Source organism: Schistocerca gregaria, chromosome 2 (genome assembly GCF_023897955.1).
Source record: "Schistocerca gregaria isolate iqSchGreg1 chromosome 2, iqSchGreg1.2, whole genome shotgun sequence".
Lineage (NCBI taxonomy): Eukaryota > Metazoa > Arthropoda > Insecta > Orthoptera > Acrididae > Schistocerca > Schistocerca gregaria.
The window spans coordinates 1,026,236,315-1,026,252,440 of NC_064921.1; the positions used below are offsets into that span (position 1 = coordinate 1,026,236,315).

General features: G+C 44.9%; 1 protein-coding gene across 1 annotated transcript in view; it reads right to left on the reverse strand.

The window, feature by feature from the left end:
- Positions 1–4,409: 4,409 nt before the first annotated feature.
- The window catches only part of LOC126335544 (leukocyte elastase inhibitor-like), a 119,115-nt gene continuing 107,398 nt past the window's right edge, over positions 4,410–16,126 (reverse strand). The window contains exons 4-5 of the mRNA XM_049998932.1: positions 11,188–11,465; positions 4,410–5,114 (exon numbers count right to left, since the gene is read on the reverse strand). Coding sequence (XP_049854889.1) covers positions 4,877–5,114; positions 11,188–11,465 — 516 coding nt within the window. The 3' untranslated portion in view covers positions 4,410–4,876. The remainder of the gene's footprint in view (positions 5,115–11,187; positions 11,466–16,126) is intronic.

Sequence of the window (16,126 nt, forward strand, 5' to 3'; positions counted from 1 at the left end):
CCCGCCGCAGCCGCTGTGGTCCACAACCCCACGACGTCTACCGCAGTCCACTCCCCCCACCACCACCATTGTGCGGTTGGGCCCCCGGTGGCCCCTCCCCCCCACCCTCCCCTCCAGGGAATGTCTCACACCAGACGCGTGTAACCTCTATGTTTGCGTGGTAGAGTGATGGTAGTGTACGCGTATGTGGAAAACTTTTCTGCGCAGCAATCGCCTACATAGTGTAGCTGAGGTGGAATACGGGGAACCAGTCTGCATTCGCCGAGCCAGATGGAAAACCGCCTAAAAGCCATCCACAGACTGGCCGGCTCATCGGACCTCGACACAAGTCCGCCGCGCGGATTCGTGCCGGGGACCAGGCGCTCCTTCCCGCTCCGGAAAGCCGTGCGTTAAGCCGTCGTCACACGGACCGTGTATCTGAGCGTTGAGCGTGCCGAGTTTCTTTCCGAACGTGCAGAGCAATATCTGGCATGTCAGATACTCTGAGCGTGCGTCTGAGCGTTGACCAATGAGACGGCACAATTCCACCTACGTCACAAGCACGCCGTCTGCCTTCTGTACAGTGTTGTGAGGCGCCATATTGGCATTCATTACATGGCTATTTGTATATATGCCGTTACTGAGCACCAGCAAATTGAGAATCACTGGAAATCCCGTTGTTAACTGTGTGATTCGTTCCAATAAAATAATGAGAAACATCATATTCATGGCAAAAGAATTATTGTAAATTGAGTATTATGAGAGTAGACTATTTGAAGGCAGCGACACACTGAAGATCCACCCAAAACGCATTGTTCTTGGTACAATTTGTTATAATTACATTTCAATTAGTAACATAATTGTCTACGATTAACTTTTTTAGCAAGGTGTAACAATACCATTAGTATTTGCAGCGTGTTGTTGGTTTAGCGTAATGTGTAGCGTCGGTGTCCAATTATGAGTTTTTGTTGAGGCGGTGGTTCGTTCGCGTCCCAACACTTCCAATTTTCTTTCCTAACATTCGCGTTTTTATTAGGTTCTCATACTTTATTGTTAGTATAATATAAGTAAATGTTATACTATTTGATGTTATGTAAATATAAGGTCACCTTTTTTTTCAGGGGTGGCTTTGTTCGATTGGCTTAATCTACAAGACAGCTTGTGCTACTTGCATAAAGATATTTTGCTCCTTTTTCTTTTACTCTTCGTAATTTACATGTTGTAAAGATTATGCTACTGGGTAGGAACAGTGATCAAGTAAGACTGACCTTGGGGTTTTACTCAAATATGGGAATGATGAAATAATGTTCATCTTATGCGGAGAAGTATTCCAAATTTGTAATGCACTGTTTGTAATGGAACTTTTATAAGGCTGTGTCCTTATTGATTGGACATGGTACTTTGCTTTTGGTGGACGACGGAGGAAATGTGCGTTTTAATAGAGCTAGCGTGGGAATTTTACGCGCTCCCGTTGAGTAAACAGTGTGATTTACGAACTGGAAGCATCTCTCGACTGCAGCTGGAGTGCGTTGCGATCGCGTATACCACGTTAGGGCCCACGTACCGTATGCACAAGCCTCATCGTTTCTGAGCGTTCAGCAGCACTTTGAGCTTGGCACGCTCAGCGTTAACGTTCGACTGCACGGTCCGTGTGCCGACGGCTTAAGGGTGGTGTACGCGTACGTGAGAACTTGTGTGCGCAGCAATCGGCTACACAGTGTAACTGACGTGGAATAAGGGGAACCAGCCCGCATTCGCCGAGGCAGATGGTAAACCGCCTAAAAACCATCCACAGACTGGCCGTCTCACCGGATCTCGATCCAAGTCCGCCGCGCGGATTCATGCCTGGGACGAGTCCGGAAAGCCGTGCGTTAGACCGCTCAGCTAGCTGGGCGGGAAACGACAAAGATACTTGTTAGCAGAAACGAGCTTTGGTGAACGTCTGTGGTCAGAAGAGGCGCGCGAGAAGCTCGCGTTGTGTACAAGGAAAAGTACAGCTCTACAGGGCTAGCCCCGAGCAAGGGCGGTGTTACAAAGCTGCTCCACTCTTACACTTGGCTCACATTAGATTTGTTCCACGAGAAAAATTATTTCTGATTTTGCACTTGAAAACAGCACACGAAGGATAAAGTAATAAGGTGTTACTTACTGCTTTCTCTATTTTGTGTGATGTGTTGCCTGTATATATTATCTCGAGCTAATAAATGCTGATCGTCTGATTTGCTTGGGTGCTAATTTTACTGTTATTGTAGTTCACAGCAGTGTGGAGAAATTCGCATACGACTTCAGTCGATAACGTCCACTAATAAGTGGTAACATTCAACCAGTTTACAATAAATTCGACAATACGTTTAGAGGGACGATGGTCTCATCAGTGGGATGTCAACGCTCAGCGCGAATGGTTAAAACGCTAACAAGTCTAACAACACATCTGTGGCGCTCATGAAGTAAAAATATAAGGAACAGTCAAACAAAAACGAGACAGAAAAAAAGCAAGTAAACTGTTTACTATTTCCAAAGCTACTACTGTTCATACATTTATCCCACTATGAGCTCGAATGGATGAGGGCAGGGCAGCGCGCAGAGTACTGGTAGGGCAGTTAGAGGGAAAACGTCCTGTGGGGAGACCGAAGCGTAGATGGGAGGACAATATGAAGGCTGATTTGAGGACCCTAGGTAATTAAGCTGAATGGAACGGAATAGCCCATGACAGGGACATATGGCGAAAATACGTTGCTGCGGTAATGGACTCTCGAGTCCAGTATGACCAGTAAGTAAGTAAGTAAGTAAGGATAGTCACTTGGTCTTGTACAAAACGTTCTGCATTATTCAGGAACACACATTTTCAATATCTTGCCAGCAGCCATAAAAAGCTTAACAGCCAGTGAAATTCAGTTTAAGAGAAGCCTAAAGGATTTATTGGTTGCCAGCTTTTGTACTCCACTGATGGATTTCTCAGTAAAACCAACTTTTATATATATATATATATATATATATATATATATATATATATATATATATATATATAACTTCTTTAAATTTCAGTGCAGTAATGAGTTCATTGTAAATATATGTGTGTGTGTGTAAGTACAATCTACCTTCTGCACCATTTCAGTGCAGTAATGTGTTCATTGTAAGTAAGTAGTATAGTAGTTGTATTCCACGTCTGTTACCTTATAAATAAATAAATAAATATTTATTTTTAATTCAGTGCATTAGTATTTGTAAAATGATTCTTTCATATAGTGTTCATTAAAAAATGACGATCATTCTACTTGGGACCTGTGGAATGGTACATTAGCTTATTTGTTTTAGTTGTAAATATTTGTCATGTATTGTTGTTTTTCTGACATGTTATACATCCTGGAGGATATATATATATATATATATATATATATATATATATATATATATATATATATATATATATATGGGGTGTCCCAGCTATCTTGTCCACCCAAAATATCTGTGGAACAATAACAGCTATTGGAAAACGACTTTCACTTGTATCAATATAGGGCTGTGGCCCATGAATGTACATATTTGGAAACATTCTAAAACGAAAGCATATGTGTTTTTTAACACAAACTTATGTTTTTTTTAAATGGACCTCCTATATTTTTTCTCCAGCAATCCATAGCATGACAAAGCACATACACAATGGCGTTGATTGCATCGCAATATTCCCATTACATCCCGAGATATTAAGAAGCGAAGTTGACGCTTGAAACACCCGACATGCGCTGCTAGCGCACGTCCTGAGGCTCAGGCGTGAAACCCACGCTGCCCGTAATTGCAGCAGACTGTATTATTCGTTTCGGACCTCATGATAAGTATGGAGGTGTGATTGCACATGTCAGTCACATCGCGATTACGGGCAGCACGGGGTTCACGCCTGAGCCTCAGGACGTGCGCTAGATGCGCATGTCGGGTGTTTCAAGCGTCAACTTCGCGTCTCAATATCTCGGGATGTAATGGGAATATTGCGATGCGGTCAACGCCATTGTGTATGTGCTTTGTCATGCTATGGATTGCTGAGAAAAAATGTAGGAGGTCCATTAAAAAAATCATAAGTTTGTGTTTAAAAACACATATGCTTTCGTTTTAGAATGTTTCCAAATATGTACATTCATGGGCCCAAGCCCTACATTGATACCAGTGTAAGTCGTTTTCCAATAGCTATTATTGTTCCAGAGATATTTTGGGTGGACAAGATAGCTGGGACACCATATATATATATATATATATATATATATATATATATATATATATATATATATATATATATATAAATTCTGCACAATTTCAGTGCAGTAATGTGTTAATTGTAAATATGAGTGTGTGTGTGTGTGTGTGTGTGTGTGTAAGCACAATCTAGCCACTGCACTATTTCAGTGCAGTAATGTGTTCATTGTAAATAAGTAGTATAGTAGTTGTACTACACGTTTATTACCTTATAAATAAATAAAAAACTTTTTTATTTTAAATTCAGTGCATTAGTATTTGTGAAATGACTCTTTCATATAGTATTCATTAAAACATGGCGATCATTGCACTTGGGACCTGTGGAATGGTACATTAGCTTATTTGTTTGAGTTGTAAATATTTGTCATGTATTGCTGTTTTTCTGGCATGTTCTACATCCTGGAGGACCTCCTCAGCATGGATCAATTGGAATGAAAGTAAATCTAATGTAATCTAATCTAAACGAAAACGTCGTCTCGCGACAGACGAGACAGTACTGGAATTACACGCCAGGAGCGCTGCTGTAGACCCAGCTGCCACGGCTGAGACAAGGAAGTGGCTCGTTTAGTAGGATCTCAGTACGGAGAGCAAACGGCGAGCGTCACTCGAGAGCAGCGGCTGGGCTCAGAACGACACGGCCCTGACTGCGGCTTCACTGCCTCCTGCTGAGCGGGTAGTTGGGCGAGGGCCTCACGACTCTGGCCCAGAAGAGGATGACGCCGGTGGGCCGGTGCTGGATGACGAGCAGGAAGGGCCGGTCGGCGCGGAACTCCTCGACGCGGCCAGAGAGCGTGACCAGCGCCACCGTGGCCGACGCCGCCTCCGTGCCGGACTCGGAGATGTCCACCACGACGCGGTGCAGCAAGTCACCCACGTACAGCGGCGCCCCCCTGCGCAAGGCAGCACACGTCTATGTACACACACGCACACACTGCAGCCAGTTCCTCAAAACGTAGCGCCGCTATCAAAGATTCCGCTTTTCCCCAGGCCCCCACAACCGCACTAGTGGTCGACTGTGGAGACGCGCCGAGTTCGAATGTTTATACATCGCTTTTGGTTATAAAATGCCTTCCCTTGAGTTAGGTCGCAAACATAATGCCTCATTTAATTACGTTACTACAATAAAGGGCAGCTCGTTTTGTATTATCACGTAATACGGGAGAGAGTGTGGCAGAGCCGGCCGCGGTGGACTCGGCGGTTCTAGGCGCCCAGTCCGGAACTGTGCGACTTCTACGGTCGCAGGTTCGAATCCTGCCTCGGGCATGGATGTGTGTGATGTCCTTAGGTTAGTTAGGTTTAAGTAGTTCTAAGTCTAGGGGACTAATGACCACAGCAGGTGAGTCCCATAGTGCTCAGAGCCATTTGAACCATTTTAGAGTGTGGCAGATATGATACGCGAATTGGGATGGAAGTCATTACAGCAAAGACGTTTTTCGTCGCGGCGAGATCTTTTTACGAAATTTCAGTCACCAACTTTCTCTTCCGAATGCAAAATACACTCCTGGAAATTGAAATAAGAACACCGTGAAATCATTGTCCCAGGAAGGGGAAACTTTATTGACACATTCCTGGGGTCAGATACATCACATGATCACACTGACAGAACCACAGGCACATAGACACAGGCGACAGAGCATGCACAATGTCGGCACTAGTACAGTGTATATCCACCTTTCGCAGCAATGCAGGCTGCTATTCTCCCATGGAGACGATCGTAGAGATGCTGGATGTAGTCCTGTGGAACGGCTTGCCATGCCATTTCCACCTGGCGCCTCAGTTGGACCAGCGTTTGTGCTGGACGTGCAGACCGCGTGAGACGACGCTTCATCCAGTCCCAAACATGCTCAATGGGGGACAGATCCGGAGATCTTGCTGGCCAGGGTAGTTGACTTACACCTTCTAGAGCACGTTGGGTGGCACGGGATACATGCGGACGTGTATTATCCTGTTGGAACAGCAAGTTCCCTTGTCGGTCTAGGAACGGTAGAACGATGGGTTCGATGACGGTTTGGATGTACCGTGCACTATTCAGTGTCCCCTCGACGATCACCAGAAGTGTACGGCCAGTGTAGGAGATCGCTCCCCACACCATGATGCCGGGTGTAGGCCCTGTGTGCCTCGGTCGTATGCAGTCCTGATTGTGGCGCTCACCTGCACGGCGCCAAACACGCATACGACCATCATTGGCACCAAGGCAGAAGCGACTCTCATCGCTGAAGACGACACGTCTCCATTCGTCCCTCCATTCACGCCTGTCGCGACACCACTGGAGACGGGCTGCACGATGTTGGGGCGTGAGCGGAAGACGGCCTAACGGTGTGCGGGACCGTAGCCCAGCTTCATGGAGACGGTTGCGAATGGTCCTCGCCGATACCCCAGGAGCAACAGTGTCCCTAATTTGCTGGGAAGTGGCGGTGCGGTCCCCTACGGCACTGCGTAGGATCCTACGGTCTTGGCGTGCATCCGTGCGTCGCTGCGGTCCGGTCCCAGGTCGACGGGCACGTGCACCTTCCGCCGACCACTGGCGACAACATCAATGTACTGTGGAGACCTCACGCCCCACGTGTTGAGCAATTCGGCGGTACGTCCACGCGACCTCCCACATGCCCACTATACGCCCTCGCTCCAAGTCCGTCAACTGCACATACGGTTCACGTCCACGCTGTCGCGGCATGCTACCAGTGTTAAAGACTGCGATGGAGCTCCGTATGCCACGGCAAACTGGTTGACACTGACGGCGGCGGTGCACAAATGCTGCGCAGCTAGCGCCATTCGACGGCCAACAACGCGGTTCCTGGTGTGTCCGCTGTGCCGTGCGTGTGATCATTGCTTGTACAGCCCTCTCTCAGTGGCCGGAGCAAGTATGGTGGGTCTGACACACCGGTGTCAATGTGTTCTTTTTTCCATTTCCAGGAGTGTATTTTGTTGAGCCCAACCTACATAGGTAGGAATGATCATCAAAATAAAATAAGAGAAATCAGAGCTCGAACAGAAAGGTTTAGGTGTTCGTTTTCCCGCGCGCTGTTAGGGAGTGGAATAGTAGATAGTATGATTGTGGTTCGATGAACCCTCTGCCAAGCACATAAATGTGAATTGCAGAGTAGTCATGTAGATGTAGAATATACTTTCTAATTTATTACGTACTACATGGAATCTGCCGTAGCTAAAAGTTATGTACTGGACCCCTAGCATTTTTCGTAGTTCATTTACAACAGATGTATGCAAAATGCATCAAAATATTCGACGACTTGCCCATTATATTAATAGATATTTACCGACTCTACCTTGCTTTAGATTTTATGACGAGAAGTGCGTTATATATGGCATAGTACTTTGCCAACTTACGACCAAATTGTCAAGTTTCAACCTAACACTACCGGTCAGCCAACTTTCTGCAAAATGATGAGAACATGTAAAATGGTATTCTGTCGGTCGGAAATCTTGCCTCCTGACAGCGTGTAACCATTTTTGTAACAGCTGTGGTTTTGAGAAAGGAAACCTGCAAATAGATGCACAGACATTATGCTAATACCGTGTTACAAAAACATGTATTAAGCAAGTGCACTGACATACAAAACAACTTAAAATATTCACACACCTGTGAAATGTAATATTCGTTCCTTTCTCGAATTTATTTGTACAATTAATCGCTGCACAACTCTTCACATTGTACTTCTTTTGACTGGAATGTACAGACAGTAGAATTTCGAGTAACAAATACTGTATGTACGCCCCAACAAATATACAGCGTTAAATCAGGGTCTTCATAAACAACAATACTACACAACACATCAGACTACAACCATTATAACGGCGTCCAGCCGAAGGTTCAAATTATCCCGCGACTGCAGCGCCATCAGTGAGTCTAGTTATTTTTACAAGGTCTTTGGTTTTCCCCATAGACTTAATAAAATCTAGACCGCGCATAGGAGCTAGTGTCGCGTCCACACATTGAACGTGATAGAAGCCGCCATTTGCAGGGAAACAGTGCATAAACATAGTTCGTTCGTGTGCTGCTTTTAATAGTAACAGTAAGAATGGAAGCAAAGACGAAGACGGAAACAATATTACATTTCACAAGTCAGTTATTTCTGGTTGTTTGTTACTTTCTATTACTTGTATGTAGTATTTTCATGGAGAAATAATACCTCATGAGCATTTGTTTTTGTTTAGGTTTCCCCTTACAAATGATTTTCTAAATCGGAAATGGATAGCTGCTACTCAGAGAGAGAACTTCCAACCGACAGCAAATCATTTGCTGTGCTATCTTCATTTTGAAGAGAATTGTTACATGGAAACATCCAGGTAATATAGAAGGACGATGGTATACCGACAGTATTTGGATTTGCAACTCATTTGAAAAAGGTATAGTGTCCTGGAAATTGTGCAATATGGGCCTAGGTTAAATAGTGTGGAAATACTGTCAGTGTGTATAATTTTGAACTTTCATTTTCCAAATTACCAAGGCAAGAAAACTGCCAAAGCCAAGAAATTTTGAGACAGCAGAAACCGTGTGTGTGGATGTGCACGTTTCTGGTTACACTGGAGACCACAATTATTCATTTCCATCAAGCCCAAGTAAGCTGAAGGAAAAGTTCGAAAAAATTGAAGAATGTAAATATTGGGCAATATGAGACTAAGTTCAGAAGGATGTAGGTTGCAGTAGGTACTGGGAGATGAAGCAGCTTGCGCAGGATAGAGTAGCATGGAGAGCTGCATCAAACCAGTCTCAGGATTGAAGACAACAACAACAACAAGACTAAGTTAAATACAGTGAACAGATTTGCAAATTAGCAAATATTTTAGAAGAACTAAAACCTAAAAACTTAGTAAACGATAAAGTAATCTCGCTTATTAACGCTACTCACAGTCACATGTTATTGGAGATGGCCATTACAATGTTGTATGACGTAAATGTCAGTGTGTTAGCTGTTACTTATGATGGACTCTACACTAATACTGCAATGGCAAAGGAGTTAGGGGCAAATATACTCGTACTGTCTGCTACTTTAAAAGTTACATGTAATTATCTAATGCAAATAACTCGATGTAAACTCGCTCCACCTTGTCTGGAAAGAGCCTTACATTCTTAAATTTCGCGTCTCTATGCAGACGTATTTCGGAAATTAGGAAATCCGATTCATTTAAGTATACTTTTAAAATAGATTCGAATACTCAGTTTTTTTTAAACAAACATATGTTTAATTTTCGATTCAATTTGCTCTTGTTGAGTCTCATATACTTCAAATCACAACCCCAGTACTAGGATTCATCCCTGCAAATGGCGGCGATGAGCTGCTTCTATTAGAGGACAGTTACCTCGCTTCTCCGCTACGGCGTGGTAGGGGCTTGGTTTTCCCTCGCAATATCTGTCGTCCATTTTAATTGGCAATATGGTGCAGCCATCTGGCGGGAGAAACGGTCACTACGATCCCTTGTCGCCAAGTTTACCTCGGCAGGTGAGTACTACTTCTTACACACACACACACACACACACACACACCCGCGCGCGCACATACGCAGACACTGCTGCGAGTTTTTCAGATGGCTCTGAGCACTATGGGACTTAACAGCTATGGCCATCAATCCCCTAGAACTTAGAACTACTTGAACCTAACTAACCTAAGGACATCACACAACACCCAGTCATCACGCGAGTTTTTCAAAACGTAGCGCTGCTGTCAAAGGTTCTGCGTTTTCCCTCGCAATACCTGTCGTCCATCTTAATTGGCGGTATGGTGCAGCCATCTGGTGGGAGAAACGGTCACTACGATCACTTTTCGCCAAGTAGCAGCTTCGTTTACGATGTGTTACCTCGGCAGGTGAGTACTCCTTCTTTACTGTGTATTTTTCGAAAATTACTTCATGAAAATATCTACCAATTGTAGACAATATCTGAAGTGTTTTTGTATTACTTTGCTGTGTAGTAAGTTTTGGTAGTAGTGCATGTTTCTTTAATTACGGTTACAAAATACTAGTAGCACTCGATAAGTAATGAAACATACTTTTCTCTCGGCCAGTTTCTTTTGAAAAATAGAGAAAATTTGTTTTTGGACATCGTGGAACATTCCAGCTTCAGGGCCTAGAATATCAAGAAATTCCGATAGGTGGGGGCGCTCTACACAGCATAGTAAGTGTCTGTAATGGAGGTGCGTTCCAAGCAGAGAGCTATCACAGAGTTTGTTTTTTTTTGGCAGTAAGCAAGTATTCATAGGAGATTGCAGAATGTCTACAGAGACCTGGTATGTGACAAAAGAACAGTGAGTCACTGAGCAATACAACTGTCATCATCGTAACAAGATCGCACAAATCTGTCCGATCTCATCTTTGTAGTGATGAATCATGCTGTACCCTGTGGCACTCCGACGGAAGGGTTTCGGTTTGGTGGTCTGGATGCTGTTACCTGTCTAGTGCCAACAGTGGAATATGGAGGAGATGCCGTTGCTATATGGGTATGTTCTTCCTGGTACTGTGATGTCCCCTTCTGAATCAAGAACACGCTAAATGTGGAAGGATATAGATACATTTCACAGCATTGTATACTGTGTAGAAGAGGAGCAGTTTGGATATGTATACCCTCATGACAAAACACCCTATGACAAAACATCATAGGCAGTGATCTATGGGCAATTTCTTGAAATGGGTTGGCCTCCCAAGAGTCCCACCTGAACCCATTGGATTAACTCTGGGATGGGCACAGATGTGGTCTTCACACCAGGCAGTGGAGTGCAGCATCAGTACCCGCTTTCAGCTGTTGAGGAGGAATGGGCTGCCATTCCTCCACAGACATTCAGTCAGCCGAAAGTGTCCCCAGCAAAGGTCAAGCAGTCATAAAGGCTAAGGGTGGATGCATCCGATATTAATATCCACTAACAGATGTCCGGAGACTTTTGATCAGGTAGTGCTGATGACACAGGTTTCGCTCGTGACCGTAGCACGGTGGAGTGCTTCTGAAATGCTTACGTGTTTTTGGTGACAATCCCGGAGAGGTCGGCCTGCTGCGGGTCGAAGATGGAGGAGACGCCGGCGGCGGAGAGCGCGCCGGCCAGGCTGGAGAAGCCCTCGAGGCGCATGCGAGGCACCAGGTAGGGCAGCTCGGTGGGGCGCGCCGACGCCAGCAGCCGCAGCAGCGTCTCCGGAGGCAGCTGAGACTCCAGCCGCGACAGGCCCTGCGCGCCGCGCTCGTCCGGCAGCAGCAGGAACATGGCGAACGACTCGTCCTTGTACGGCAGCCCCAGCACCTGCGACCGCCCAGGCCGTCAACACGCGCGTATAGCAAGGCTGCTTGTAGCACTTTGCTAAACGTGAGGAAAGCAGCCCACAAAGGTCCAGTACGGTCTGCAATTATCGCACGCGAGCGAAAGTGGCTTGATATCCTAATGCTTTAATGCAGAACCGATCTACGCTGGAAAACATTAGTTCCAGTTTTGGCCACCAGGTACCAGGTACAAAACGACACGAATTAGAAAATAAACAATTCATTAAGAACATTCTAGGTGCCGTACATGATAACTAACAGATTCTAAATGTCACTTAGGAACTTTTTCTTTGAAGTGCCATACATACTGAGACACTATGTTTTATTTGTGATAATACAACTACAGAAAAACAGCAATAATGTTTTAACTAGTAGAATTGTAGACAAGTGTCTTTTTTTATTATTTACAAAAGGAAAACAAAATTTAACAGAATAACTCTCATTACTGACTTCTGATTTTTACACAACTCCGTTCTTGGAATAAGATGTTACGAAGTTTACTGTAGAGCTCCCTACGCTGTTGAGAAAACCATGGCAACATCTACAACAGGTATTTTTGTTTTGCATCTGATAAACATGGTTTCTCTTTCAGATGAAATACAGCATGACATACGTCAGCCAGGATCTTTCCCTCTTACAATACGCTGACCTTCCTCCGTTCTTCTGTTTCAGAGTAATAATTCTAAATAACTATTTGGAATGGACGAGTATGGAACTCTTCCATCATACTCCATTTGGAGATCTTACACGCCTGCATTGACAATGTTTCAGCAGCAACTTTAAAATCTAAGAAGTCAGTTACAGGAATTGGAGTTACATGGAATAGGTTTATAGTTCAAACTGACTCAAAATGTTGTGTAAACCCTGCGGAACAAAAGCTCTGAGGCGTACTGCTCTGCACGAAGAGCATGCACCAACTAGTAATTAATCTTTGTTGCATGTCCCTAACTTGCTCACGGAAAGAATATTTCAAAGTAGCAAAAAGACATTAGCACTGAAATACATTTTCTGAAAAAAAACAGCTGTTGGAAGGTTTAACAGTTTCACTATTCATATGTACATGGTGAAGCAGAACTCCACCGACAGATTTTAAGAGGAAAAGAACAAGGAAAAATGTCCAGTAAACATCAGTTCTGAGATGCATTACTTAAGAGCTGTAATGCCTTTGTTTATCTTCGCTACTGTGAAATGCATCTCTTGTAACGAACAAGTGTTCAAGGCTGTTAACATATGCGTTTCAGAGGCTATGTTTACTGGACCCTGTTTCCTTATTTTGGTGCATATTATTTCCAAAACAGGGAAACCAAAGAGCTTGCGGTAGAAGAGATCTATTTCGCAGTATCGAAGATGCACAAGTGTTCATAGCCTATATATAAAAAATGCACTCCGTCTGCAGGCCACGAATGGCCTACCGGGACCATCCGACCGCCGTGTCATCCTCGGCGGAGGATGCGGATAGGAGGGGCGTGGGGTCAGCACACCGCTCTCCCGGTCATTATGATGGTATGCTTGACCGAAGCCGCTACTATTCGGTCGAGTAGCTCCTCAATTGGCATCACGAGGCTGAGTGCACCCAGAAAAATGGCAACAGCGCATGGTTACTGGATGGTTACCCATCCACGTGCAGACCACGCCCAATAGCTCTTAACTTCGGGGATCTTACGGGAACCGTTGTATCCACTGGGGCATGGCCATTGCCGTTCATAGCTTATAAGCATACATTTTAGAGACCATGTTTACTAGACATTTCTTTGCTCTGATCCATACTGCCATTACTGTAGGTTTGTCGGAGGAGTGCTGCTTCACCCTATATACGGAGGGTGTCTCTCGTAAGAGCCATCAGGCACATATTCTCTGAAGCTTCCGCAGTTATCTGCAGTTTGGATTTTGGAATATGTAGGTGCAGTCAGCCGAAACGAATATTGCTCATATCGTCAGTCAAGCAAAGCTCTGTGTCGACAGAAACGTTGGTTTTTTTTGCAGTTACGACACCACCCTGGCCCTCGCTAATTGCTACCGGCTACTCAGTCGCTGCTGCTGCAGTACTGGTTACTCACCGTGTTTTACTATGCCTGTTTATACATAGTGATAAAACAAATATCACACTAGACTAAGTTGGGGACCGCCCTTCCCAAGAGCCACGTAAAATTCCATTTTAAAAATCATTCGATTTGTAATGGGGAAAAAACCGACGGTTTCCATAGACACTGGCCATCACACTGATGAGCATCATTTGTCTGGGCTGACTCCAGCTACACATCGCAGAAAATAAATTGCAAATATCTGCCATACAGGGTGGTCGGAAATTCCCGTTAAAAACTTCTAGGACATGTAGAGGGGAGTGAGCACATACCATTTTGAATAGGAACCCACGTCTGGAAACGTATCGTTTCCGTTCTGTGACAGTTTCAATGCAGATAATTATCTCATCCACACCCACGTGATAAAACAAATATCACACTAGACTAAGTTGGGGACCGCCCTTCCCAAGAGCCACGTAAAATTCCATTTTAAAAATCATTCGATTTGTAATGGGGAAAAAACCGACGGTTTCCATAGACACTGGCCATCACACTGATGAGCATCATTTGTCTGGGCTGACTCCAGCTACACATCGCAGAAAATAAATTGCAAATATCTGCCATACAGGGTGGTCGGAAATTCCCGTTAAAAACTTCTAGGACATGTAGAGGGGAGTGAGCACATACCATTTTGAATAGGAACCCACGTCTGGAAACGTATCGTTTCCGTTCTGTGACAGTTTCAATGCAGATAATTATCTCATCCACACCCACGTGAGGATTGAACTTAGGCGTGACCCAGTACAATTGCTGCACTCCATTTGAAAAGAATACCGACTCGTTCCGTTATAACTTACGCATTTGCTTTACAACTTACACCTTATGGCTTACATTAATCGACAACAACAAGAACCCAGCATCTACGGCACCAGTCGCAACGTACCGATGAATTACAACAGCGGCCCCATGTTTCGACCACCAACGTTGCTACACACACTGTACCTCCGAAGCAAGTTCTGGTACACTCTCTCCATCCCACCTCGTGTCTCTTCAATGTCTTTTGCAGCGGCCAGAACTCGTGCCACCAAATCTTCCTCTGTCTCTACAGGTGTCTCTTAAATTAGGCTCTTCAAACGATCCCACAAGAAATAGTTAAATCCTGCGATCGTGGCGGCCACGCGATTGGAGCACCTCGGCCTATCCATCTTTCACCATACCGTCTGTTGAGATGTCTCCGGACAGCCAGTGAAAAGTGAGGTGGTGCTCCATCATGCTGAAACCACATTTCCTGACAGACATTCAGTGGCACAGCTTCCAAGAACGGGTCCATTACGTGTCGTAGGAAGACTAAGTATGCGGGACCCGTGAGCTTGGATGGAAGGAGGTATGGTCCAATCACATGACCGTCCAGAATACCTGCCCACACGTTAATTCCAAACCTGTGTTGAAATCTCTGAACGCGCGTGACACGAGGGTTTTCGTCCGCCCAGACATGGCTATTTCGAGCAGTCAGAACATAATCCCTTGTGAACCTACATTCATCTGTGAAGAGAACTCGACGTGGAAACAGGGGCGCGTCGATGCAACGTTGCAGGAACTGTGTGCAGAAGGCGACGCGTTGTGGAACGTTTGCTGGACCCATACCCTTTGTAAGTGGTACGGATGTAACTGTTGCTCACACAGGACGTCCCAGACGATACTGTGACTAACAGCCATTCCACGCGCATTTGTTCGCGAACTCGTTGACGGGCTATCTTCAGTGCGACGCAGTACACCTTCTTCAAATTCGGGAGTGCGGCGTCGCCGTGGAGCACCACAGTCCTGCCTCCTCACGGTGAAGGAACCCGTTTCTCGTAGCCGTTGTGTAACTTGGGCAAACAGTTTGTGCGATGGAGTGTGACGCTGTGGAAAACGTTCGTGATGAAGCCGGCTAGCAGCTCCTCTGTTACCTCCAGCTTCGCCATACACAATGTCTGTGTATTCCGAAAACGTGTACTGCACCATGTTTCCTCCATCGGTGATGCACAGGTATTGGCTCAGTCTGACAGCAAAGCAGACAATAAGTGACATCTGGGGATCGTTTGATGTGGTACACGTCATCGTGTCTACCCTGCTGCATACCAGGACAGGGAACTCTGAGACGTTTCTCTTGCCCTAAGCACACGTTGACAAGGTACACACCTGAATTTAAACTGTCGTACAACGGAAACGATGCGATTCCGGGCATGGGTTCCTATTCAGAATGTTATGTACTCACTACCCTCTACATGTCCTAGAAGTTTGTAACGGGACTCATAATCCTCCAGAGGCTTATTATAAACTTGACAGAGTAATGAGTGACATAACATCGGCACTACAAGCACGCAGTATATATATATTGCAAATATCTGCCGTGTATATACACTTACCCCAGAATGATGTTGGATGTAAGGTACGCCAGTTACAGAAAACACCGTTTTTTCCAAGTACCTAAAGATGTTTCAGCACCTTTGTGACATCATCAGTGTGTTTTTGTTTTATTTTACTCTGTAATGTGAAGATTTTTACTAATTGATTACAAAATTATGTGAATATTTAGTTCAAACAACTATTTGTTTCTTTTAGTTAATACCTTTACACTCTG